This window comes from Balaenoptera borealis, assembly GCF_965194805.1.
Source record: "Balaenoptera borealis genome assembly, chromosome: 1".
Lineage (NCBI taxonomy): Eukaryota > Metazoa > Chordata > Mammalia > Artiodactyla > Balaenopteridae > Balaenoptera > Balaenoptera borealis.
Window position 1 is genome coordinate 82,321,079 of NC_138860.1, and position 27,339 is coordinate 82,348,417.

A 27,339-nucleotide genomic window follows, 5' to 3' on the forward strand; every position below is an offset into this window, starting at 1 on the left:
AACACACACACACAAAACTAATTTAAAAAAAAAAATAGCGTTTTATAATGCATATAACTGTGAAAAGAAATTAAAGCAATATAAAAGTTGTGTAAACACAAGTCAGGATGGAGGTTACTTCTGAGGGGAAGGCAGAGGTAAAGGATGGCGACCACTTATAAGTACATTAAAATTATTGATAATATTTTAGTTCTTGGTTGGGGTGGCAAAATGGGGAGTTAAAGGTGATGTTCATTATAACATTTAAAAAATATTTAATTTGAACGTGCCATACAAGGAATACTGATTATAGGGTATTATTAACTAATTCTGTGTACTTGATATCCATTTTAAAAAAAAAAAAAAAGATGGTACCCACATACGTCTCAGGCCTTCCGGCCCAACTACGTTATAAATGACTGAGGAGTTTAATCAAGGCCATGAGCAAAAATGTAGCATACCAAACCCAGGTACCTACTCTCCACCGTGCCTACGACAACGCCATTAACAGATTAGTAAAAACCCAAGGAGGAAGCAACAAAATCCTAGCTTAACTAGGACGCAAACAAAAGAGGGAGCAATCACGTGGTGCTCCCTCCCACGCCCGGCGCGCCAATGATGTCACCAATCCGCGACCGGGCCATTGATTCCCGACTGAAGGTAGAGAGGGCTACGTGGTGGGGGAGGGCGGGGGGAGGGTCCCGGCGCCACTGGCAGTCTCTGGTGTCGCGCTGTGTCCCGGAGAATTACAAGACCCGGTAAGAGGCTTTTCCCTTCCCCGCTATCACCTTCTGTGGCCTGAACGCCCGGCTCGCGCCGCCGCTCCAGTGTCCGGCGCTGCTGGAAGGGGGAGCGCAGGGGCGCCCGGGTGGGCTCTGAGTGTGGCCGCAGGGCCAGATGGGGAGGCGGGGGTCGGGGGCAGCGGCGGGGCTCAGCAGCCTTGCGGGGAGGCGGGCGCCGGGGGCCAAGGGCTTGTGTGCGGGCGTTTGTGCTCTCGGGTGTGCGCGGGTGTGGGCGGCAGAGGCTGCGCACGGATGCTCCGGCGCTCGTGCCAGCCGGAGCCGAACAGCTGGGTAGCAAAGGCCCTTGTGTCCCTCTCGCCAACTCCCTCCCCTGGGGGAGAGTGACTGGAGAGCTAGGCGCCTGGGACTCGTTCAGGTCCGCGCCTTCCTGCGCCTTCTCCTCTGACTGCATAGGCCCGCGCCTCATCCCTGGGATAATATCCGCAGCCCTTGGCGTGCCTTATACGGGGAAGGCGTAGGCGTCCGCGGTGGAGAGCCCACTGCGGGGTCACGGCCACTGCGTTCTGCCTCGGTCTGGCCTTGGTGCAGGAGGCCTAGTTGCGTCACCTCCCCTTCCTTCATCTGCTTGGCTTGATTCTTGGGTCCCGCTAGAGGGTAAGCCTGCCTCAGGTGTGCCCTGTTGGTGTCAGAGTTTGGGAAACTTGCCTTTCAGAGAGGCATACGCACCTGTCATTGGATTTTAAACGCAGTGTCGGGGAGTCCCAGCCTCCGGTTGGGGAGGGAACAGAGCCTAAGCTGCTAAGGGAGAAGATTTGCACACAGAGGCCTACACAGTGGCTGCTGTTGGAGAGGGAGGCCGGATTGCTAGAACAGGTCACTGGGAGCCGAGAACGTCGGAGCAACAAATTGTCGATCAAATGCGAGTGATGATGGCAGTTTCTTTCTTTACTAAAGAAGGCCCGTTCCCATCGTTTCAGAGATTTTGAGATATCTTTTCCGTTATTTCATTATTTCACAGACAGCTGGGTGTGCTTGCTGTATGGGAGGCAGGGAAAAGAGTGGAAAGGGGGCATGACTTTTGGGAGTCTGGTCTGCGTTTGCCAGCTGTGTGACAGTGAGTGAGTTATTTAACCTTTCTACTCCTACTTGGTCTTATCTACAAAATGAGGATAATTATATCTACCTTGCAGGGTTGTTGTCAGAATCTGAAGTGTCTAGCTATTATTAGTAAGGGCCCAGCACTTGAACTTGCTCCCTTGCTGAAGGTTTCCCATTGGTACAGCTGCTTGAAAAGCAGGGGAATGTTTTGCTATTCTGTGTGCTTGCTGTTCTGCCAGATATGATAAAGCAGACTTGGGGTGGCGGGGGAGACTCAAAACCCATAATCTCTCTACAATAGACCATAACATTTTCAAACTGGAAAAAGTCTCACTTTATTCTCTTAATTATAGCTTCTCTTTATTGAGCACATGCTATGTGTGTGACCCTGTACTGAGCTCTCAACATACACTAATTTCTTTAATCCCTCCGGCAGCCCAGTGCTATAATAAGTACTATCCCCATTTTGCAGATGCAGAAGGTGAGCTTAGCCAAGTTCCTGACACTATTTAATGGCAGAGCTGAAACTTGAACCCAGGCCCTCAGGCTATGTAGGGGTTGGGTCTTGTTATTTCTCAGTGACTAGAATCCTGGCAGTGTGAGGTGTAGTGGGGGAAGGGAGGCATAAGCAGAGTTTAGAGGGCCGGTATTTGCTGTAAGAATAACATCTCAGGGCTTCCCTGGTGGCGCAGTGGTTGGGAGTCCACCTGCCAATGCAGGGGACACGGGTTCGTGTCCGGGTCCGGGAAGATCCCACATGCCGCGGAGCGGCTAGGCCCGTGAGCCACAACTACTGAGCCTGCGCGTCTGGAGCCTGTGCTTTGCAATGGGAGAGGCCGCGACAGTGAGAGGCCCGCGCACCGCGATGAAGAGTGGCCCCCGCTCGCCGCAACTGGAGAAAGCCCTCGCACAGAAACGAAGACCCAACACAGCCAAAATAAATAAATAAATAAATATATTTAAAGTCCAAAAAAAAAAAAAAAGAATAACATCTCAAATTGTCCAGTGATAAATTACCTTTTATTTTACATTTTACCCAGCATTGTCCAGATGCAAAGCAACATTTAGCCTTTTCACCCAGAGAAAAAGGAAAGGCTCATGGGCTCACAGTGCTGGGATAGTGGGCAAACAGTAGGTATTTGGTAAATGTCTGTGGAAAGAAGAAAAAATCTTGAGGTATTGTTACGTCTGCCAGAAGGAGACCCATTGCTAACACACACAGTTTCCTTTAAGCTAGCTATTTTTATACTGTAACACAGTGTAATATGAGCATCTTTCTGATTCATGGATTTAAAGATTTGAAGCTGTGTTTCAGACCAAGACTGGTATTATTATCTGTGACCAACTGATTTGAGTTTATGTGAACAACAGGGTCTGAGCCCCTTTTGGGCTTCTGTAGTGATCTCTTGAGATACAGCAGTTTATTTTGCTATAACATCTGTTAGACTTGGACCATAGTGGGTACAGCTGCTTGAGTTAAGTTTCCTGGAGAACACTGGATGATGGTTTGGTATCAGGGATACAGAGTTCAAAATATTAAGTTTGTCACAAAATTAAGTATTTGAGAAAGATCTGTGACGGATGTGCATTAATGTGGTAATGGTAAACGGGTTTTAAACAGATGATATTCTTGGTGTTTTTGATGAGCCATTCTGTGTTGGTTCTCAGTCTGAAAATGACTTAGGGCTGTATAGTGAATTATTACGAATGCAGAAAGGTTTATATAACCCATCCATATAGATTGTGACAAGTAAACTCTCAGTTCCTCCACCCAAGGAGCTTTCATTGCTGCTTCTATACCCTCCCAGATGCCTTGAAGCCACCTATTTCATCATGTTTATCAAACTTAATGGGAGAGACCCTTTAACATAATTTATCCTCCCTTTCCCTCTGTACCCCCCCACCACCACACACAGAGTGAAGTTCTTTCCCCAGAAGGGGGTATATTAATCTAGTTGCAAATGGCAGAAACCTAATGTAAACTAACATAAGCAAAAAAGGGTTGATCATTTAACTAGGAGGTCCAAATGTGAGCTTCAGGCATGGCTGGATCATGAGGCTGAAATGATGTCATGAGAACTCTCTTCGCCCTGCCTTTCTCTGCTTCTTTTTGTTTATTGCCCTCATTCTTTCCTGCTGTTTTCTCCATACATACTGAAAAAGGTGACTCTTGGCAGCCCCAAGCCTATGAGCTTACAGCTCTCTTCTAGCATTGTAAACTAATCATGTGGACAAGGAGCTAGGGATGCCATGTTTAGACAGATCTGTGTCACAGGCCCACTTTTGAGATGAAGGAGTAAAATTTCCTTCCATAACCACATGGGATGGGGAAGTGCAGAGGTACTAGACAGGTGAAAACAACAGATGATTACTGTAAGTGTGTGTGTATACATAGGCATATGTGCTGACATGTGTGCTTATATCCCACTTCTTTGAGGCCTTTCCAGAGCCTTCCTACTGGAATGGATCCACGTGGTTTTGTTTGTCCATCACACGTTGTTTTTTTTTTTTTTAATTTATTTATTTATTTATGGCTGTGTTGGGTCTTCGTTTCTGTGCGAGGGCTTTCTCTAGTTGTGGCAAGCGGGGGCCACTCTTCATCGCAGTGCACGGGCCTCTCACTATTGCGGCCTCTCTTGTTTGCGGAGCACAGGCTCCAGACGCGCAGGCTCAGTAATTGTGGCTCACGGGCCCAGTTGCTCCGCGGTATGTGGGATCCTCCCAGACCAGGGCTCGAACCCGTTTCCCCTGCATTGGCAGGCAGATTCTCAACCAGTGCGCCACCAGGGAAGCCCACACGTTGTTATTTTGTTGTGGCATTGATCATGTTCTTTTCATCCCTTCCGCTCCTTTGCATCTGCTGTTTGTGCATGCACGCGTGTACACACACACACACACACACACACACACACACACACACACTCACACTGTTTTGTCTGACTGACTTCCTTTTGGATTCAGGTCATGCTTCTCTTCTCAGAAGGCTTCCTTGATCTCCATCAACGAGGAAGTCACATCCCCTGAGCACAACCCTACTGTGGATTTGATTTCTGTTTGATAACAGTCTATTTTCTAGTCAGTTCTCCACTAGACTGAGAGCCCCTTGAAGACAGAGGTGCCCTTTGCTTTGTATTCCTTACCTCCTCCTTAGCTGCATTATTTTTCTTCTTAGCACTTACAACCAGTTGACACTGTATATTTGTTTGTTGCCTGTCTTCTCACTAAAACATCAGCTTCATGAAAATAATGAGGAAAGGAATTTTTATTTTATTTACTGCTGTATCTCTAGGGCCTAGGACGTGCCTGGCACATAGTATGTGCTTAATAAATGTTCATTAAATGAATGAATGAAAATCTGCCCACAGGGAGAAAATGATGCCACGGTGTTGATGAGGATTCAATCTGCATGATAGATATAGTTCTCACTGTAAATGTCTGTAAATGCAAGTACATGTAAATGCCCCGGAAAGGCAGAACCTCTCTCCCCATGTGCATCTGAACCTACAGAGGTGAAGGGTCAGGCCCCAAGGAGCAGCCACCTGGAAATTCCACCCTGTGAGATATTTCACCCCCCTCAAACCCTTCTGAACTATGATAGGTTGTATATTAAGGCTTTTTTTTTTGTAGTTTGAGTCTTTTTTTTCCTTAGAGTATTTATCTTTTTTTTTTTTTCTAATTTTGTTTATTTTTGGCCATGCTGGGTCCTCATTGCTGCACGCGGGCTTTCTCTAGTTGCGGTGCGCGGGCTTCTCACTGCGGTGGCCTCTCCCTTTGAGGAGCATGGCCTCTAGGAGCGCGGGCTTCAGTAGTTGCGGCACGTGGGTCCTAGAGCGCACGGGCTTCAGTAGTTGTGGCTGGTGGGCTTAGTTGCTCCGCGGCATGTGGGATCTTCCCGGAGCTCAAACCTGTGTCCCCTGCATTGGCAGGCGGATTCTTAACCATTGCTCCACAAGGGAAGTCCCGGAGTATTTATCTTTAAAACATTCCCTTGAGCGCTTACAGTGTGCCAGGCATGGTTTTAAGTCCCTTAACAACTTATTCTTTGACTGGAGTTTGGGGATCAAGGTTGTGAACTTTAAAACTTTTTTTTTCTTTTTAAATACAAAAACACTCAAAAGAGGCTAAAAAAAATCCAAACTAGAAAATTATAAAAGAAATGAGACCCCTCTCCATCCAGCTTATCTCACCCTCCAGAGGTAGAGCTACTACTAATAGCTTGGTGTGTGTCTCCTCCCTTACCTTTTCTTAGGCTTTTGTAGTCAAAGCTATTAAATAAAATACACTCCATCTTGTTGTCATTGTTTGATTTTCACCCAGATGCAGCCATGTTCTACATGCTGATCTGCACCTTTCCTTTTCCATAGCTGTCTTCAATGTGCTTCTGCTGCACCCACCACTACTCCCCAGGGAGAGCACCCTGTCTCGGGGTGATGGGGGACTTGCAGCCCAGAATTGCAGTCTGTCCTTCAGGACAGGGGCTGCTCGGGTGTTGGTCTTCAGCCCTCTCCCAGGGAGGGCCCAAATCCACATCCATCTTCCTGGGTACTATTGTGCCTTATCTTATCTTAACCTACCCATGCCACACCCACCCCCCCAACAAAAATAGCGGGAAGGGGAATACCCTTTTGTTTCTTCTTTTAACACACAAAAAGTAGTTCTCATACAATTAGAGGCTTGAGGTGAAAGGGCTAATGTTTAACCCCACACTCACCCCCAAACGTCTGGATCCCCCGCTTCTACCCAGCTGCAATACCTTCTTGTAGTGCTTAGTCCTCATTTGCTTCCTAAAAAGTGAATATGAGTTTATACTGCACTGCCTGACCATTCGCTGTTGCCTCTGTCTCACCCTGCCTTCTCCAGGACTGGGTATTTTAAGTGAAAGAGGAAAATCTTAGCTAGATTGAAAAATGGTGTCTCATTTTAATCTGCATTTTTTGTTATGATTAAGTTTGAACTTTTCTTTTTTGCATATGCATAGTAACCTTTTTTATTTCCATTTTAAAAAATCTGTTAATTCCTGATTTTGTCTATTTGCTTATTGTGTCTAAGTGATTTTTTTAATAAATTATACAAATACTCTAAAAAATATGAGTATATGCTCATTGTAAAAAACAAACAAAAATCTCTTATTTGCTGTAAATATTCTTCCAGTTGGTTGTTTGCCATCTAATTTTGGCTTTATCATTAAACATACAAAACCTGTTTTTCATTCTTCTGCAGACAAATTTTGTCCTTTTTGATTTCTTCCTTTGCTTTTAAGCTTAAAAATATTTTTTCTTCATTTTGTGTTCTAAAGGTTTGCTTTTTGACATATGACTTTGAAAAGCTAATATTCAGTTTTATTTCAGATTTAAACAAGATATTTGATGAAAATATTGTACAGTGTTTTAAATAAAAGCAGTTTTAATAAGATAAAGGTCTGTGGGGGCTTCCCTGGTGGCGCAGTGGTTGAGAATCTGCCTGCTAATGCAGGGGACACGGGTTCGAGCCCTGGTCTGGGAAGATCCCACATGCTGCGGAGCAACTAGGCCCGTGAGCCACAACTACTGAGCCTGCGCGTCTGGAGCCTGTGCTCCGCAACAAGAGAGGCCACGATAGTGAGAGGCCCGCGCACCGCGATGAAGAGTGGCCCCCGCTTGCTGCAGCTAGAGGAAGCCCTCGCACAGAAAAACGAAGACCCAACACAGCCAAAAAAATAAATAAATAAATAATAAATAAAGGTGCTAATAATTTTTTAAAAGTCTGTGTTTTGTTTTTTATAAATTTATTTATTTATTTATTTTTGGCTGTGTTGGGTCTTTGTTGCTGCGCGTGGGCTTTCTCTAGTTGCGGCGAGTGGGGCTACTCTTCATTGCGGTGTGCTTACTTCTCATTGCGGTGGCTTCTCTTGTTGCGGAGCACGGTCTCTAGGCATGCAGGCTTCAGTAGTTGTGGCTCGTGAGCTCTAGAGTGCAGGCTCAGTAGTTGTAGCGCACGGGCTTAGTTGCTCCGTGGCATGTGGGATCTTCCCGGACCAGGGCTTGAATCCGTGTCCCCTGTATTGGCAGGCAGATTCTTAACCACTGTGCCACCAGGGAAGTCCTATGTTTTGTTTTAAAGATACTTACATTAGTGCGTATATATCATTTATTTTTCCTTTTTTAAATTTAGCAGAATATCAAAGCTTGCTCCACAAAACTGAGTTCAAATGTATGTATAATTCTCATCATTTTAATGTTCTTAAGCATTTCCATAAATTGCTGCATGAGATGTTTATCTGTTGCTGTTGATCTGGTTTAAAGAAGCACTCTTATTCTGTTAGCAACTTCTCGGTGTATAGCCAAGATGATGAATTTAGCCTCTTCCAGTTCACCTGTCTCACCATTTCCCTAAGTCTCTTTTTGAGATGTAATTATATACAGTAAAAATATTTAATGAATACGCTATGGTATTCATTGAATACCATTCAGTAAATTTTGACAAATACATATACCCATTTAATCACCATCCAAATCAAGAAATAAAGGATTTCCATCACCCCAGAAAGTTCCCTCGTGCACCTTTCTAGTCACCGCTGTCCCCAAAGGCCACCACTGTTCTGATGTCTATCACCATAGGTCAGTTTTGCCTGTTCTAAAATGTTATATAAATAGAACTATATAGTATGTACTTTATGTGTGGCTTCTTTTAGTGAGGTTCAGCCATGTCGCATGTGTCAGTATCCACTGTATGTATATACATTAGTCATTTATTCATTCATCAGTTGGTGTGCTTTGGGGTTGTTTCCAGTTTGCGGCTATCAAGAATAAAGCTCTAGGAACATTCTTTTTTTTTCTTCTTTTTCATTCTTTTTTTTAAATTGTGGTGAAAAACACATAAAATTTACCAAATTAACCATTTTTAAGTGTACAGTTCAGTAGTATTATGTATATTCACATGGTGAAAAGTTCAGATCTCCAGAACTTTTTAATTTTGCAAATCTGAAACTCTGCACCCATTAAACAACTCCCCCTTTCCCCTTCTCCCTACCCCTGGTTCCATAAACATTCTTGTATAAGTCTTTTTGTAGCCATCTCTTTTCATTTTCCTTCGGTAAGTACCCAGAAGTATAGCGGCTGAGTCATACATAGGGTGTTTACATATTTAGCCTTAGAAGAAATTGCCAAACAGTTTTCCAAAGTGGTTGTACCATTTTACATTCCGACCAACAGTGTATGAGAGTTCTACTTGCTCCATATCCTCACCATTAGATATTATGAGGGGTTTTTTTTAGTTTTATTTTAGCCATTCTAATAGCTATGAAGTGGTATCTCATCGTGGTTTTATTACAGCATATCTTAATCACTTATTTACATGGCTATTTCCATTACTACACTGAGCTTCTTAAGGGCAAGGTTCATGCAATACATGAACCTCTTTTTCTTATTAACTTTTCCCCTTTGAGTGTGATAGATGCTTTATTATAGAAAACTTGAAAATTGAAGAAACTATTAAAATGAATAAAATCCCTGGTAACCCTACTTCTCAGATATCATCATTAACATTTTGGTGTCTTTTTTTTGTTTTTTTAAATTTTATTTATTTATTTATTTTTGGCTGTGTTGGGTCTTCGTTTCTGTGCGAGGGCTTTCTCCAGTTGTGGCAAGCGGGGGCCACTCTTCATCGCGGTGCGCGGGCCTCTCACTATCGTGGCCTCTCTTGTTGCGGAGCACAGGCTCCAGACGCGCAGGCTCAGTAGTTGTGGCTCACGGGCCTAGTTGCTCCGTGGCATGTGGGATCTTCCGAGACCAGGGCTCAAACACATGTCCCCTGCATTAGCAGGCAGATTCTCAACCACTGCGCCACCAGGGAAGCCCATTTTGGTGTCTTTTGTGCAGTGCTGTGTTGGTTAGCCCACAGATAGGGCAGTTCCAGGGTAGATTGATTCAGCAACTCAGAGTTGTCCCAGCCCTCTACTCTGCCATCCTCAGGGCATCATTTATTCATAGCAAGGAACCTTTGTGACAGAAAGCCCTTGACAGACTTCCTTTGTGTTTTGTTGGCCAGAGTTGTATCACATGTATCACTGGCAAGAGGAGTGGAATTGCCAAAACCAAGTTAGATTAGACTAATCACAGTCCTCCCTCTGGGTCTGGGGAGGGAGCCTGGCCTTCTCAGATGAATGTGGACACAATCAGGGTTCTCTCAGAAGGGAAGGCAGAGTTCTAGGGTAGGCACTCAGCACTATCTGCCACTTGGGCATTTTGTTTTTCAAAGCCAAAATTGTTCTCTATTTAAATTTTATGTCTTTTCACTTATTATGAACTAAACATCTTCCATGGCATTAACTCTTTGTAAATGTCACTTTTATGTATTGTATAATTTACTACTGTACCAGAATCTACTTGACTGTGTCTCTAGTTTTGGACATCAAATCTATTTTCAGTTTTTTGCTATTGTAAACAATTCTATAGGGAGCTTAAATTTCTGTACTAGATTTCAAATTATCTTCCTCAAGGTAGATTTTTATGATTGGATCATTAATTACACTTATTAATAATTATGTAGCAATATGATTACATATTAATAATGATTGTTGATTATTAAATGAGGTTATTAACATATTTAAGACTTCTGACACACATTGTCCAATTGCTTTGTAAAAAAAAGCATCTTAGTCTTACCACCATAGTGTAGAATGCCTATTTCTCCTCCTTTCCTTATTTTTTTACTTTTCTCCCTCCTCTTTCTTTCATTCAATCATTAATGTATATTCCTTTGACAAATATTTGTTGAATACCTTTTATAGCCAAAGCACTGTGCTCGGTCATGGGGGGTACAAGGCTAGTACTGCTCAGGACAGACAGACAAAGATCATGCAATTGTGTAACTACAGCTACTGATAAGGATTATGAAGGAAGCTTCCTAGGGTTATGGATACTATAAACTCTATATGCCGTCTGGCATAGGGACAAGACTGGAGGAGAAAACAGTCTACGACTTGGCTTTTTCGAGGCTGCAAGAGTGCTCTGTGGCTATTGGGCAAACAGGATGGAAGGTGCCTTTTGTGAAGTATGGGAGGATAGGCTTGGCTGGAGAGTGGGAGTGCACAGCCGACCTTGTTATGGACTTGGGCCTTTATCCCAAGAGTAACATGTAGCCAATAAAGGGTTAAAGAAGGGAGGTGATGGTGACCTAACCATCTTTGAGAACATTTTGGAGGGGGCCAGAGGGGATTCCTAGAGTCCAAGATTAGATTGTGAAGGTAGCCATGGAATCTCCCCACCTGGCACTGGGTCATTTTTTTTTAATTGCTAATTTTATGAATGAAAACGTAAAACATATTACAAGTGTAACTGAATATTTCCCCAAGCATTTGACAGGCATTTGCACTTCCTTTTTTGGGAACTGGCTTTTTTATCTACTGCAGAGTTAGTGGGGGCAGTGTAATGGCCAAGAGCACCCGCTCTGGAGCCAAAATGCCTTTAGTCTGAATCCTGGCTCAGCCTGTTACTGGCTGTGTTATCTCGAACAACTTTGGCCTACCTCAGCTTTTCATGCTGTAACATGGGGACAGTAACAGTGTACCTCTCTCATAAGGTGGTTGTGAAAATTAAAAGATAAAGTACAGGGACTTCCCTGGTGGTCCAGTGGCTAAGACTCCATGCTCCCAATGCAGGGGACCTGGGTTTGATCCCCGGTCAGGGAGCTAGATCCCACATGCATGCCGTAACTAAGAGTTCGCATGCCTCAACTAAGGAGCCCGTGAGCCGCAACTAAGACCCGGTGCAACCAGAAAAATAAATAATAAAAAATAAAAGATAAACTACAGTGCTGGCCCATATGAGCACTCCATATGTACATGCTGTCTTATCTAGGTATGTGGGCTTTATATATACACATATACATATTAACTCTGTCCTGTGTATGATGTGTTGTAACTGTGATTCCCTGTCCATTTTCATTTTTTTATTAATGTCTCTTTTTAAAAACTTTTTTCTGTGAACATTTTCAAACATCATGTCACTATTTTGAAGTACAAAAATTTATCTGCAGTGAACAGATGTCAGTCTTCTCCTTTGTGATGTCTTCCATTGCTGTGAAACAGGTCAAGTCATACACAAAGACTTTTGTTTTTTAGTGTTTTTATTTAAAATACTTCACAAATAATCCTTTAATCCATTTGTAATTTATTTTGGTTTATTAATATAAGGCAAGACTCTGAATAGATCTTTCTTTCCAAAAAGCCTATCAATTAGCCAAGTTCCATCTATAGACTAATCCTTCTTCCCCTCACTGCTGCTTTTGGCTCCTATCATGCATTGGATCTGTACACACACTTGGGTCTATTGGGGGAAAAGTGGTTCCGCTCTATTAGGCTGTAGCACCATTCCTGTATTATACCAGTACTGCTTTGATGTAATCAGTATGGCTGTCCTCTTAAAAATATTTTGGCTATTCTTGCCTGTTTGTTCTTGCACTTGAACTTTAATCATTTTGTCAGGTATCCACTCCTTACTGCCCCTAACCTCATTAGAATTTGCAATAAACTGTTATTTAATTTGGCACTAATTGGCATTCACAAACTATTCCGCCATCACATTTGGAGCTGGTGTATCCTTCTATTTAAGACAGGTATTCCTCAACAGAGTTTTGTACTTTTCCACATGTAGGCTCCTCACATTTCTTAGGATTATTCCCAGATATTTCCCTTTTCTTTTTTAATGTTTTATTTGCTGTTAAGAATATAGTATTTTTCATATAAGGAAGGGTTGTGTTTTGTATATTTCTCTTATATCCAGCCATATTCCTTAACTGATGGTGGTCCAAGAGTTCTCATTTAATCTTCTTGGAGCAACAAGGGTTACGATATTATCATCTGCAAATAATGTTTTTCTTTCCTTTTTTAATAATTTATCTCTTGTTTCTGTTTTGTGTTACAGAATATGCTAGGATTTTCAAAATAATGTTAAATACCATATTTCTTTGATTCTAAGACCACTGAGCATAAGAACGTGCTGTCAACTTAATAATAGCTTTTAGGGGCTACTAGTCAAAATATACCGATATATAATGTAAATGCATGTCATTCACATCCCAATATCAGAAATGTTTGGAGTACATCTCAGAATTGAGGAGATAAGATAACAGTGGTAATGGTGGCCCTCCTTATTTTATTTCTTATTTTAGTGGGAATGCCTAACTATTCCATTTTAAATATGATATCGGCTGTCAGTTTATGATAGGTAGTCTTTGTTATATTACAGAAATATCCTTTTCTTCAAATAAAACAAAAAGCTCTAGTTCTGCTGGACAGTAATGAGAAGGCTGTACTGTTTGGTTTAACAAAAAAGTGGAAATTGTGGCTGTGCACATCGTCTGTGCCAGCTGGTCTGCTGGTCTGTTGCCGCCTTTTTCCTTGACAGCCCCAAACGCAGAAATCCGTGGCTGCACAGCAAGGTCTGTGCCAGTCCTGTGCCCGGAGCTCCCTGATGTGCACAGCCTGTCGAGGATGGTGTATTAGTTTCCTACAGCTGCAATAACAAATTACCACAGATTTGGTGGCTTAAAACCATAGAAGTTTATTCTCTCACAGTTCTGGAGGCTAGAAATCTGAAGTCAGTTCACTGGGAGGAAGTCGAGGTGTTACAGGGCTGTGCTCCCTCCAGGGCCTCTACGGGAGAGTCGGTCCTTGCCCCTGCCAGCTTCTGGTGGCTGCCTGCATTGCTTGACTTGTGGCCGTATCACTCCAGCCTTCAAGGCCAGTGTCTTCAAATCTCTCTCTGCTACGTCTTCACCGTCTTCACGCACCTTCTCCTCTGTGTGCGTAGATGGAAATTTTTCTGAACTTGTCGATGCTGAAGGAAATGCTTTTAAAGTCATATGTTAGGAATAGCAAAGCCTTATTCATTCCTTTTGGGAAGAAGATTGTGGTCATCTGGAAATAGCTCTAGGTCAATTCTCAGAAAATCAATACGCTGAAATTCAGTTCCACAAAAGCCCCTAAACCTTGCCCCCTCCCACTGTCCCCCGGTCTCCTCCTCAATCTCCAGCTCTTCAGCTTCAGGGAGACGGGCAGAGTACATTCCCCCTAATACTGTTGTGAAGGAAGAATAAAAACTGGTCAATTAAGACTAGAGAGCTTAAAGAAAAAGGTAAAGTCTTTTTCATATTGGTAGTTTAGTAAATCGGTTATTCAGGGAATTGGCCACTTGGCAAGTCAGCTTTCTGCGATTGGCTGTTGCTGAAATCGGCCCACTTCCCCAGGAAACACTGCAGAACTTGTGGGCAGAGGCTGCCCTCAGGCCTGCCTAGAACAGGACTGCACTTGTCCCCTCTGCTTCCTACAAGCCATGGAGATGGGGACACTGCCCTTGCAGGAAGCTGGGACTGAGCCCAGCCACTCATAGGCTAGGTCCTAGGGGTGAGAAGGAAGAGAAGGCAAGAGTGAGAGGGAGGTCCCCCCCTTTGGACTCTGGCTCAGCGGAACCCACGTGTGGCCCAGTAGCTGAACCTCTTTGCTGGCCAGAGCCAAACTAGACGTCAGTCAGGTGCTGCATGCCAGACCACCTAGCATGGAAGAGGTGGTTTCAGGGTGTCAGGACTTATTGCATAAGACCACAAGCTATGTAGAGTCATCTTGTGGGGTGGTTATGAGACTAAATGTACATTCACTGTTTAAACTTGCATGTAAAATATTCAGCACAGGCATGTTAGCCATTATTATTAGTATTGTTTTGACATTATTACCAATATATCTTTAAAATATGGTAATACTTATCACAGTGCCTATAGATGGTTTGATAAATACCATTTTCTTCTTTCATTTACTGGATAACTTTGGGTAGAGGCACATACCCACTTCTGGAGACCTCTGTTTCTTCTGGGGGTACCTGAGGCATCTCTTGCTTTCTTGTAACTTCAAAAGCCAGTCTAGTCATTAACCTCAATAGAATATAAATCAGCATAAAGACAGCTGTGGAGCACTGCTCAGCCAGTTGGGCAACTTCGCTATTCTGCCTTATAGGTTATCAAAGCAAGTCGGGTTATTATAGGAAGACCCTGTAAATTGTGAAAATTATGTTCATGTGGCAGTAGCTGTTTAGTGGAATAAAAAACCCAATGATATATTGAAAGAGAAACAACAAAAACAAAAAAAGGAAGGCAATAAATTTATGCCTAGCAACTCTACGAATTGCTTCTTATGTATTTCCTAGGAGTTAAGAACATGAGTTTATTTTTGTACAGATCCTACTCTAAAATAGTGCCCTAGTACTTAAAAATACCTCAGTAATTCATTACTTTTTTGATAATGTGTTGCAAGTTCAGTAACACACATTCACAGTCAGTACATTTCTGTTGCAGTATCTGCTGTATGAGCAAATACTGAAGGAGTTTGCAGACATCTGCTTTACAGTAGGGAGATAGATGATCCAATTGGATGTAGCCCATATGTGCAGTAAAGTCTGGTTATAGGAAATTACAGACTAAAAAGACTGTTGTTGTAAATATGCACCCCTGCACACAGTAAGGTTAAACAGAAAATCCGCAAGCCAAATTAATCATTACAAAGAAGACTAACAGTTATATTTATAGCATAAAAGCAAGAATAGCAGGGACTGGAAACTAAAACCAACCCAGTAACCCAGATGATAATGCGTCCTTCCCCATAATTGGTGAAGTCCAGGCCCCTGCAGGCACACATGGAGCCAGAGCTTGGCAGTGTTATGTGGCAGCCAGATTTCTGAGAACACTGAATGGGGGGCTTTTTCTGTAATACCTAATTTTAGATGGTAACTCTTAATCACTTAGGTGATGGTTAGCAAGTAGCCCTAGGTAGTATGTTCACAGGAGGTCTTGCATTTGGGGTTACTTCACAGCTGAGCAGCAGACACAGGCTCCTGGGGAGGTGAGCCCCAGTGTTAGGAGAGCTGTGCCTGTGTGTCCATGGAGGCTTTATGCACAGGGAAAACAGCAAGGGTGGACACCAGTGAATTAACAATGGAGATTTAGGGGTAACTTTGACAGTGTTTGCTCATCTGTATTTTCTGAAACTTTTTGCAATGAACCTGTTACTTTTGGTTAATTTTTAAAAGAGCTTCATCCAACTCCTCAAGCCCCTACAACAGAACAGCACAAAGACTGATGTCACCACCTCACAACCCTGTGGGAGCTGAAACAATCCCTGATGGGGAGAAGATGAAATGTTTATGAATAACTCTGTCTGCAGTTACTCGAGCTGCTGAGATTAAATGACAAGAGCAGTTGTTATTCTTTCAAGGCATGAACTGAACCTCTGTTGAGGAAACATATTTCCCCTCCCTGCTTCACCACTGCATCCTAGGTTCGATTCAAAGCCATGGAGGCAGCAGCGGTGCAGCTTCCCGTGCACAGTAGCTCTGATTACTGCTTCTCTGGATCTTCTTTTTTTTTTTTTTTTTTTTTAATTTATTTATTTATTTGGCTGTGTCAGGTCTTAGTTGCAGTGCGCGGGATCTTTCATTGTGGCACACAGGCTTCTCTCTAGTTGTGGCGCACGGGCTCAAGAGCGCGTAGGCTCAGTAGTTGTGGCGCGCGGGCTTAGTTGCCCCGCGGCATGTGGGATCTTAGTTCCCAGACCAGGGATCGACCCTGCGTCCCCTGCATTGGAAGGCAGATTCTCAACCACTGGACCCCCAGGGAAGTCCCTGGATCATTCTTGTAGATGTAGGTTAAAGGCTTTGGGATTGTTTAGCTTGAAGGCAAGAAAGCAGAGGTAAGACGTAACTCATTTCATTATACTTAAATGAAAAGTAGAACATGGGGAGGTAAGCTGGAATTGCTACAGGGAGAGTTTGCTGTTGTTTTTAACCTTTTAAAATTGTGAAGTACAGCACATACATACAGAAAGGTACAGAAAGTGTCAGCGTATAACTTAAGGAATTATTGGAGAGCCATCTATGTAGCCACCACCCAAGTCAAGAACTAGAACATCACCGGCACCCAGAACTTTCCTTCCCAGGCAAAACCCCTCCTCCCTCCCTAGAGATAACCACCATCCTGTCTTTTATGCAGTGTATACTATAGTTGTTTTGCCTGGTTTGGGACTTTATGTAAGTGAAACAATGTAGTATGTGTATGGCTTCTTTCACTCAGTGTCATGTTTAGATAATTAGCCACCTTGTTGCATGTGGTTATAGTTCTTTCATTTTTGCTTCTGTATCATATTCTATCATAGGCAAATGCCACCATTTATCCATTTTCCTTTTGATGAACATTTGGGTTGTTTCAGGTTGGGAGCTGTTATGAATAATGCAACTACCAACTTCTTGTATGTGTATCCTGGTCTAGGAGTGGAATTGCTAAATTGCAGGGTGTATACATTCACCCTTTTCCCAGGTTTCCTGTGGTGACTAGGAGCTGCTCTGCTTTCCCCCCTGCTCCCACCTGCTCTGATCAGATGGTTAATGTGCCTGTTTGACGGACAGACGGTAACTCATGAGGCTTTGCTGTGCATTTCCCTAACATGATGAGATTGAGTACCGTTTCTTATGTGTGCTGATATTTTTAATTTCTTCTTGTGACATTCCCATGTCACTGTTTGGTCCATTGTTTTTTCTACCGAGCAGTCGGTTATTCAGTCAACTAACTATAACTCTGAAGGTCACTATGCAGGGGATGTGGGGATGTTCCCTGCCGCAAGGAGAAGACTTTACAGCTCTAAAGGCAGATACATAAACAAGTAGTTCATAACATTGTGATAATCGTTGACGCATCAGTCTCCTCCACTACGCTGACTGTTAGCTGAAGGGACAGGACTTTTGTTTGTGTCATGTCCTCAGTGCTTTACACAGTATCTGGCACACATTAGGTGCTTAGTAAAGTCTCTGTTAAATGAATGAATGAGGCATTTTCAGAGGATGGTGAAAGTGCTCTAGTAGGGGTAAGTGTTGAGTAAGAGAGAAGCACAAAATAAGGAACCACGAATTGCACCCACTCCCCCACCCAGAGTGGGGCAAAGCTTCCCTAGGAGGTAATATTTGAAGCAGATCTTGAAAGACTTTCACCAGAAGCAGTGGAGGAAGTACATTCAAGGCAAAGGAATAGAATGCGCAAAGGCATGGAGAGGGAAAGTACATGCCACCCTAGAAATGAGAAGTTGGGGAGGGGGGCTAACACTTAGGGTGAATGGAGTGAGAGGACAGTGAGAAAGGGCATCAGCTGGAGACAGTGCTGTGAAGGGACTGCCTTGTAAATCTCATAAGCAGTTGTCGACTGAAAAAAATGCACAGCCTAAAAGTTGAGAGTTATGTTTTATTTGGTGGACAAAACTGAGGACTTAAGCCCAGGACACAGCATCTCAGATAACTCTGAGAGACTGCTCCAGAGACGCAAGGGAGGAAGCCAGGATATATAGGAGTTTTTGCAACAAAGACCAGGTAGTCGGAACATCAACAGATTACTGTTAATTAAAGAAAACCAGATATATCCTGTGTTTTCTCATCCTGAGTTCCCTCAGGGCTCACCGTCGGGGTGGCTGTAATATGATGGCTTGATGGCTGCAACATCCTTTGTTTACTGATATGGCAAGCAATATTTTTCATTCACACAGTGGGGATAAAATTGAAATTAAATACAGAAAAAAATTTCTCACAGATGAGGGGGGAGGGGAGCTGTTGAGCAATAGAATTGATCTACAGAATCTTTTCCTAGACATCTTGGACAAAACAGCAGATATATAAGCCTGATCATGAAGTCCATTGATAACAAAAGTTATCTTTTGGAAAGCCATGGTGTAACCTGAGCAAGTGTAGAGTGACTTTCCGCAGTCAGACCTGGATTTAGCAGCAGCATGGTCCCAGTGGAGCCTCCATTTCCACATCTGTAATTTGGGAATAATGCCTACCTGGCAGAGGTGTTGTGAAGATTAAGGAGATAAGGTGGGTCTTCCCTGGCGGTCCAGCGGTTAAGACTCCGCACTTGCGTTGCAGGGTGCACTGGCGCGTCCAAAAAAAAAGAGAGAGAGCGATCAGGCCTGTAAAGGATTTAACCCTTGCCTGGATGGCGGATGCTGAAAGGTGGGATGGTTTTATGATGTAGATCCTTTACTGTTCAGTTGCTGGTATCATTATCTTGCTACTATATATTGGCTGTTACGTGGTCGCGTCAGTTAATATGCTACAGTATGAGTAAAGTCCACAGTGAGGACGTTAGTCATCTGAAGAGTTCGCCACCCCTCCCCCCCTCCCCCCCCCCCCCCCGCACTGCCACATTAGAGACACGAGGTCACGTTAGTGTGGACCTGGGAGTAAGAGGACAGAACCTCAGGCTGTTTCTCCAGCGCTAGGCTTCGCAGGGTGACTTTGTTCTCCGTTTGCTTTATCCCATGTATTCCTGAGAAGGCCATGAGGGGGATAATGAGCTCAGTATTTATAGCTGTTTTCCTAAAAAAGAGTATCTTGCCCAGTTCTCATGCAAGGAAGGGATTAAACTTGTTACCGGCCTGAAACCAGACGGCTCACGCTAGCTTTGCCCAAGCCCCGCCCCTCGGCCAAACTTTCCAAAGAGGGAGGTCCTTCTGAAGAAACGAAAGTGAAATTGAACCGGAGCCGTTTCACAGCCCTGCTCCCCGCCTGCCTGGGCCTGTCCCGATTCCAGAGGAGCCTCTTGTGTCTTGGAGGCCGACGACCCGCGTTGGGAAGGGTCCCTCTCAGGGAGGGTCACGGCGGGCGGACACCGGGACATGCCTCGGGCGCGCCATGGACCCGAGGCAGGTAAGCCGCTGGGGTCAGAGCCCAGAGCGGGCCACCTGCAACTTGCTCGCCCTGGCTCAGCTACCTCCCTACGCTCCTGTTTTCATGCATGACATATGCGCGTTGTGTGTGTGTGTGAGAGAGAGAGTGAGAGAGAGAGAGAGTGTGTGTGTGTGTTTTCTTGCCAAGCAAAATTTATGTTCTAGGAATTTAGGAATTTGTATCTTGCTAATTGTGTCGAGCAAGGCGTGGAAGAGGATTTGTGGGGAAAATGCACTCCCCTCCCCCCTTCTGAGGAACAAGGCCTGAGCCCAGGTCAAGACAGTCCCCCTCTTCTTTTCTGCTAGGACCCCATGTATGCTCACGCCTCCTTTAGCCCCACTTGGACAACATGCTTTACTTTTAGCGTCTCCTCTCCTTCTTAACCTGTAGGAGAAAGTTTATAGTGGCTTTATTCATTATCTCTAAAAACTGGTATATCAATATAATGGAAAACTGCTAGGCAGAAAAGGGCAGGAACTATTGCTATATGCAACAACATGGACAAATTTCAGATTCATGATGCTAAGCAAAAGAAGCTGGACTCAAAAGACTGCATACTGTATGAATCCATTTAGATGACATTCTGGAAAAAGCAAAGCTAGAGAGACAAGACAGATCGGTGGTTGACAGGGGCTGTGTGTGGGGAAAGGAATTGATTGCAAAGTGCATGAGAAAACGTTTTTGGGAAATGGAAATGTTCTACATCTTGATCTGAGTGGTAGTTATAAGGCTGTGTGTGCCTTGACTCTATATGGTCAAAACTCATAGAATTATACACTAACAGTACATTTTACTATATGTAAATATACCTCGATTTTAAATATATATAAAGTATATGTACACACGTATATATATATATATGTGTGGTATGTATACATACATATGTGTGTGCATGTGTATATATATTTTTCCCTTCTTTAAAAGGATTAGGGACACCTGACTTACAGGAAAAGCATTTCTTTATGCAAACCAATATATTACCCTTTGGAGCCCATGTGGTAAAGATGGGGGGCTTGTCTCTTAATCCTAAATATATGAGAATAGATTAAAGTGAAATTTTGCAGAGCAGTGAATGTTAAGTGGCTTGTTACATAGTTTGTATAGTACATAGGCATGAAGTTGGGTGAGTGGAGATGTTGAGGGATTTAGGAATGATCTCCATGGAGGTTGGTTTCTCACTTTCTTTGCTCTCACTGCCATTCAGTGGCTCTCCTCCAAATGGCTGTTCTCAAGTGGTGGTTTGGCTTGGTTTCCCTTGTAGGAGATTTTAGGGGGTATAAGGAAAAAATTAATAATCTCCCTCTAATTTTTCCCTAAAATAGCTATTGTTAACAAATTCGTGTATCCTTTTGAGTCCTCTGAGCCAGACACTCACCGTCTGTACTCACATATACCTCGGCCCCAGGTGGAGGTAGGGGGGTTGTGTGAAGCAAGAGGAGCAAGAAAAGAGATGGAATTCATGTCTAGCGATGTCTTGTTCGTGCAGACATTGGTTCAGGATCAGCTTTGTTCCAGGTGCTGCCTTAGGTGCTAGGGATGCAAAGATAACTGAAGTGTAGTCCTTGTCCCCCAGGGGCTTACTGTCGAATTGACTGCAGCCCCCCATCAATACTACATGGGGAATATTGAGAGTGGAGAGCTGAGTATAATTTCTAGGGCACCTAATATTGTTAATCACCTTTCAGACACACTACAATCTATATGTGCCATTAAAAAAAATCAGTAGCTATGATAAAAGGTAAAGTAAGTGGTGTAACAGGTGCTGGATGGGAGGAGTTCAAGGAGAGGAAACTCTCATGGGGGCGGCGGGGGGGAGTCGGAAGTCTGAAGAAGGTGGCATTTAGAGAGATCTGTAGCAAGTTGTAATAGGTGGCAGTAGGGGGAAAAGCAGGCACGTTGCACTGGAATGTAGAGGGATGGAAAGATGAGAGGCACTTGTGGTAGCCCATGTGAGAGGTAATGAGGGTCTAGAACTGGAAAAAGACACGTTTAAGAGAAAAGATAGAGGTGGTAGACAAGGTAGGACTTGGCAACTACCTGATGAGGTGTGGGAGATGAGGGAGGGAGGGAGGAAGGAAGGCAGGCAGAAAAGATGACTCAGGTTTCCAGCCTTAATAACTCAGAGGAGAATGCTGCCATTAACAGTAATAAGAACCACAGGAGAAGGGGCTGGACTGAGGGAAAAGAGTAATTTGGTTCAGAACGTGTGGCATTTGAGGTAATGGCAGGATATCTAAGGGGACAGACAGATCGTCTAGGCATCTGAAAATTCAGGTCTTAAGCTTCAGCACAGGTGGTAGCCCAGCCATTGGAGGAGAATTTTTAAAGAAGAGAGCTCAATCCACATTGAGTCAGCGCATGTTTGTTGTACTGAATTGACCACCAAACAGCTGTGAAAACCTAACAGAAGTTCAAGAGGAGGAATTTATATGGCCCCATTAGCATGGTGCGGCGGTATCCTCCTCCAGCACCATTTGGAAGCTTTGGAACAGAAAAAGGGGACAGCGGGCCTTGGGTGGTGAAGGGAACTGACCGTGAGATCCAGGCTGAATGAGGAGGTGTGTGAAGCCAGAATGGAGACAAACCAGGAGTGGCTGACCCGCAGCTACAGGGATGGAGGTAGAAACACAGGGAAGTTGCCGGCTGAGAAGAGCAGGAGTCCGCAAACTGCGGCCCGCGGGCCAAGTGCAGCCTTCCCCTTGGTTTTGTAAAGGAAGTTTTACATTTTGCCTGTGGCTGCTTTTGTGCTACAGTTGAATGCCCCTCCGGCCCTTTACAGAAAAAGTTCACTGACCCTGGAAAAGTTTCAGGGTTTGAGGTTTGATAGTGGCCCGGCTCAAGTAAGAGTGAGATTGAATGAGGAGCCACACAAGCCACTTATGTGGCTGAAAGGTGGAGGTGGCCATCACTGGAGCCGCACTAAGGAGATGTGCAGCGAGCATGCCGTGAGCTTGACCAGCAAGAGTGCTAAAATCCCCTCATGGTGACGGGGGGGGGGCAGGGGTCGGGGAGTAGAAGGCTGAAGTTATTGAAGAAAGGGACGCAGCTGCCTGCAGGTCCCTGTAGCCTTCAGGAGAATCAGACAAGGGGGATGTGAGCGTGAGGAATCATTGTTCCTAGATATGCAAGCCCCGGGGACGGGCAGCAAGGTATTTACTGACACCCCCAGGGTCCCTTTTGTCCTTAGAAAAAAGGCACATGGTTCTCGTCCTTCAGTGTGGTGCCCAGGCTTGGAAGGGACACTGGGCACTTCTACCCAAACCACCAGGCTCCCCTGGCTGTGCGGAGTTGGCAGCGTCTCTTCCTGGATACCTCGGCCCTAGCCTAGCCTCCCACACCCCCTTAGCTACTTCCCAATAGCTGCTTCCACAGCGTGTCTTCAGAACCCGGTTCTGTAGGCCACAAGCTGCGCCATCTTCTCTCAGACCGCCACCCGTTTACCAGAATGGCGAGCACTGTGACTCTATACGTCTTGCTTCCTGCTCTTCCATCTCCTCCCTCTGTTGGGTCCACAGGTAGTACTTATGAGGTGGGCGGGCCACCCTAGCTAGGTCACAAGTCCACGTCTCACTTGCCTTCTCAGCTTATTAGGAATCAGGCGCAACCCTCACACCCACCCCAGGCAGGGGGGAGGGACAGGCTCGCTGCTGCAGTCCCAATTCACTTTCTTTTCCATCTTCTTGTTCTGCAGGGGCGTTCCCTCAACAGATACCAAACCCATCCCGTTCAAGGCTATGAGCACAGCAAGCTCAGACACCAGCAGCCGGGGCTGGGATCTTATCCTAATAGTTTCCAGCTCCAGCAAATAGAGTTTCTCAAGGGGCAACTCCCAGAAGCACCCCTAATTGGAAAACAGGCACCATCACTGCCACTGTTCCTCCCTGGACTCAGGCTAAGGTTTCCAGGACCACCTGCCAGAGGTGGGTACTTTGAGATCCCGGGTGTCCCCAGGGGTGTGCCTTTCAGAAGTCAGGTGTTCCCAAGAGGGTTCCAGCATCCTTTCCCACGTGGCCGGGTTCGGCCATGGAGCGGTGTTGATAGGCTCTCCGCACGTTTCCAGGAACTGACTATCAGCCAGGATCAGGAACAAAGGATCTTAAAGCTCTTGGCGGAGCTTGGGGAAGGGAAGGCCACCACAGCGCATGATCTGGCTGGGAAGCTCCAAGCCCAAAAGAAGAAAATCAATCAAGTTTTATACTCTCTGGCAAAGAAGGGGAAGCTGCATCGGGAGGCAGGAACGCCCCCTTTGTGGAGACTTTCAGTTCCGGTTCAGGCTTGGAACCAGCCCAGCCAAGTAGCGAGAGCAGACAGTCATAGCCAGGGAGCTCCAAGCTCAGACTTCAGTTTGGAAACTGAAGACAGAAGCTTCACATCTGGCTTGGAAGATCCTCCTGAGCCTCTCGACATGGCTGAGATCAAGGAAAAGATCTGCGATTACCTGTTTAATGTGTCCAGCTCCTCTGCCCTGAATTTGGCTAAAAACATTGGCTTCACCAAGGCCCGAGATGTGACTGCCGTGCTGATTGACTTGGAAAGGCAGGGGGACGTCTACAGGCAAGGGACGACCCCTCCCATATGGCATTTGACCGATAAGAAGCGGGAGAGGATACAGATCAAGAGAAACGCGAACAACGTTCCGGAAACCACTCAAGCTGCTATCCAGGAGACCAGAAAAATCGCAGAGCTCCCCACTTGCAATTTACCTGCGTCAGATGCCTCAAACAGCATGGTCACCACAGAAAAAGTGGAGAACGGGCAGGAACCCGTCGTAAAGTTAGAAACTAGGCAAGAGGTCACACCAGAACCAATAAAACTGAAACCGAAACCACCTGTTCATGACAATGGCCCCTCCAAAACAGGGTATGTTGACTTTGAAAATGGCCAGTGGGCCACAGATGACATCCCAGATGACTTGAATAGTATCCACGCGGCACCAGGTGAGTTTCGAGCCATCATGGAGATGCCCTCCTTCTACAGTCATGGCTTACCACGGTGTTCACCCTACAAGAAACTGGCAGAGTGTCAGCTGAAGAACCCCATCAGCGGCCTGTTAGAATATGCTCAGTTCGCTAGTCAGACCTGTGAGTTCAACCTGATAGAGCAGAGTGGACCACCCCATGAACCTCGGTAAGAGACCACCCAGGATTTGTGCCTACGGTGGGGTCAGGCGCCCTTGCTCCTGATAGAGTCTTGGCTGACTCATGAGCAGTGCCAGTTGGTGGCCCCTGTCTTTTCCTCTTTTTTTCTGCCTGTGGGCTGAATCACCCTGTCTGGCCCTTCCTCCACATCTTGAGCAGGGAATGTAGACCTCAGCCCAGCCAAAAATCTTGGCTGAGCAAGGGGGAGGTTGGCAGCCTTGGCTAAAATGAAGCTTCTTTGGAGATGATTAGCTGCCATGCATCAGTGTTATGCCTGCCTCCTAAGGCCAGAGGTAATGAAGACTTGACACCCTTCCCGCCCCCTTCCATGTGCCGTCCTCCCTCCCCCCGAGCTGAGTCCCCCCGGGGGTGCAGGAACAGGTGGGTAGCGGCAGGCTGCACACAGAGAGCAAGGGTGGGTTGTGCTGCTAAGTAGCAGCGGGTCCAAACCGCACCTCCCCACCCCCTCCTGCTCCGCTCCCGTAGGGAAAGGATGCTGTAGGGTGCACGGCTGCCTGTCTGTTGAAGGTGGTGGTTCTAATTTTACGCACCGCCTCTGCACAGATGGGTGGGCTAGCACTTGCTGCTGCTCCTAAGCTGTGAAATCAGAATTACCTCACTCAGAACAGCTGGCCCAGCCCTGCACCATAGGCTCTTCCAAGCCAGCGGACAGATTGAGGAAGACAGGTGGGCCCAGGAGCTGCTGCAGGGCCTAGCGGAGAGCTGAAACCACTGAAGCTGAGTGACCGCACGCCAGTGAGGCCAGCAGAGGATCCCACTAACTTTTACATTAACCGTAGGCTGGTGTCTGAGGGTAAGGATTCCCAGCGGTGACCCTTCCTCCTTATCCTGACCGTCTTCATGACACTGAGATGGCATTGCAGGAGAGCTGTTAAGAAGAGGGGTGCGTCTGTCCAGAAGCTGACAGGGCCAGGACTGGTGTGCTTCTGTCTGGGGTAGAGACTGGATGGCCGTCATTCTCTTTCTTCTCCCCACCATCCCCCTCCCCAGAGTTGGGGAACAGCAGTGGGTTTTGCGGTTAACCTTTCTTTGGACTCCAGCTATAAGAAACATTGATGCCATGCTCAAATATTTCAGAAGACCCAGGAAATAAGAAATTTGACCTACTTTTCTAAATGAAATCCCAGATTGAGCAAAGAGCTGAACAAATATGAAAGCTTGAACAGAGACGGTCTAAGCTAAGTCCAGAGGCCTAGAACAAATGCTTTTTGGTTCTCTGCATAACAAGGGGAAATTCCTTTCATCTCAGGCATCAGACAAATAGAGCTGTAGGATGACTCAAAAGAAACCGTGAGAGTGGTGTATCTCTGAGGGTAGGTTGGGGACGAAAATAGGCCCCCAAAAGGGGCAGGTATCTGATCCCTGTAGGTGTCTGGGGAGTGTGAGACTGCGCTGTAAGAAGCCTTCGCTTTCCTTAGGAGCTGCCCTTGAGGTGGCCAAGTCTTACCACCATTGCTTTAGGGTAAAGGCTCTTTGGTTGCTAACAAGACTGTAATGGTGATTTTAGCTCATCATTTTTTGTACAGACTTGATCTTAATTCATTGCTAAAAGATAGTGGGTTTCCCTTGAGCTAGTTTCCTATCACCTGTGGCTATGTTTGCTCTAATGAGCTTGGAGAGAGAGTCACTGGCTGCTTTGTTTCCAAAAAAAATAGGAACAGGCTGAGCCTCCAAAGGGACAGGAGTTCCTTGGCCTACCCTCCATCTCCTTCACAAGTCAACAAGCCCCTTAGTGTAGCAGGAAATTTCAGGGTGAAGATCTCTTTGGAGAGGGCAGAAGGGATGGCCTAGACTAGTGTTCACACATCTAATCACTTTCCATCAAGATTTAAATTCCAAGTTGTCATCAGTGGCCGAGAGTTTCCCCCAGCTGAAGCTGGCAGCAAGAAAGTGGCCAAGCAGGATGCAGCTATGAAAGCATGACAATTCTGCTTGAGGAAGCTAAAGCCAAAGACAGTGGAAGATCAGAAGAATCATACTACTGTTGCTCGAAGAAAGAATCAGAGAAGGTAGGTGTCCTGCCCTCTGGGAGGACATCAGTTCACTCTCCAAGTCTGTGAAGTATCAGAACTTCATCTGACCCTCCTTGAAACAATCTCAGCCTACCCAACCCACTGTGTCAGAGTCAGCTTCCCACTCTCCCCTCTCCCCTGCCTCACCAGCCCACCTTTCCTCTTCTCATACCCAGCTCCCGTTCTAGTGCCCCCTCCCAACCTAACTGGAATTGCAGAATTTCAGGGTTGAAAGAGACGTTAAAAATTATTGAATCCAGTCTCCTCTCTTGGCAGATAAGAAATGAGACGAAGAACATTTAAATAACTACTGTTTCCTGCAAGACCTAGAAAATCCATCCCCACAACCCTCTTCCTTTAGAAAGCCAGCCCCAAACATGCAGTTGACCGAAAGAAATTCTCCCATCCCCATTCCCTCTGCTGTGATGGAATAGCCAGTGTTTTCTCAGTTTGTTTTTGTTTTTGTTTTTGTTTTTTTTGTCTCTCATTTTCTCCAGACTGCAGAGTCCCAGACTACCACCCCCTTCAGCAACATCCTTCCTTTCTGGGAAGAACCCCGTCACTACATTGCTTGAGTGTGTGCACAAGTTGGGGAGCTCCTGTGAATTCCGCCTCC

At 45.3% G+C, this 27,339-nt stretch overlaps 1 protein-coding gene across 1 annotated transcript in view; it reads left to right on the forward strand.

Moving 5' to 3' along the window:
- The first annotated feature begins 581 nt into the window (after positions 1–581).
- Positions 582–27,339, forward strand: part of ADAR (adenosine deaminase RNA specific) — a 40,559-nt gene continuing 13,801 nt past the window's right edge. Inside the window, 6 exon segments of the mRNA XM_082373773.1 lie at positions 582–639; positions 23,244–24,679; positions 26,538–26,626; positions 26,629–26,720; positions 27,221–27,238; positions 27,240–27,333. Coding sequence (XP_082229899.1) covers positions 595–639; positions 23,244–24,679; positions 26,538–26,626; positions 26,629–26,720; positions 27,221–27,238; positions 27,240–27,333 — 1,774 coding nt within the window. The 5' untranslated portion in view covers positions 582–594.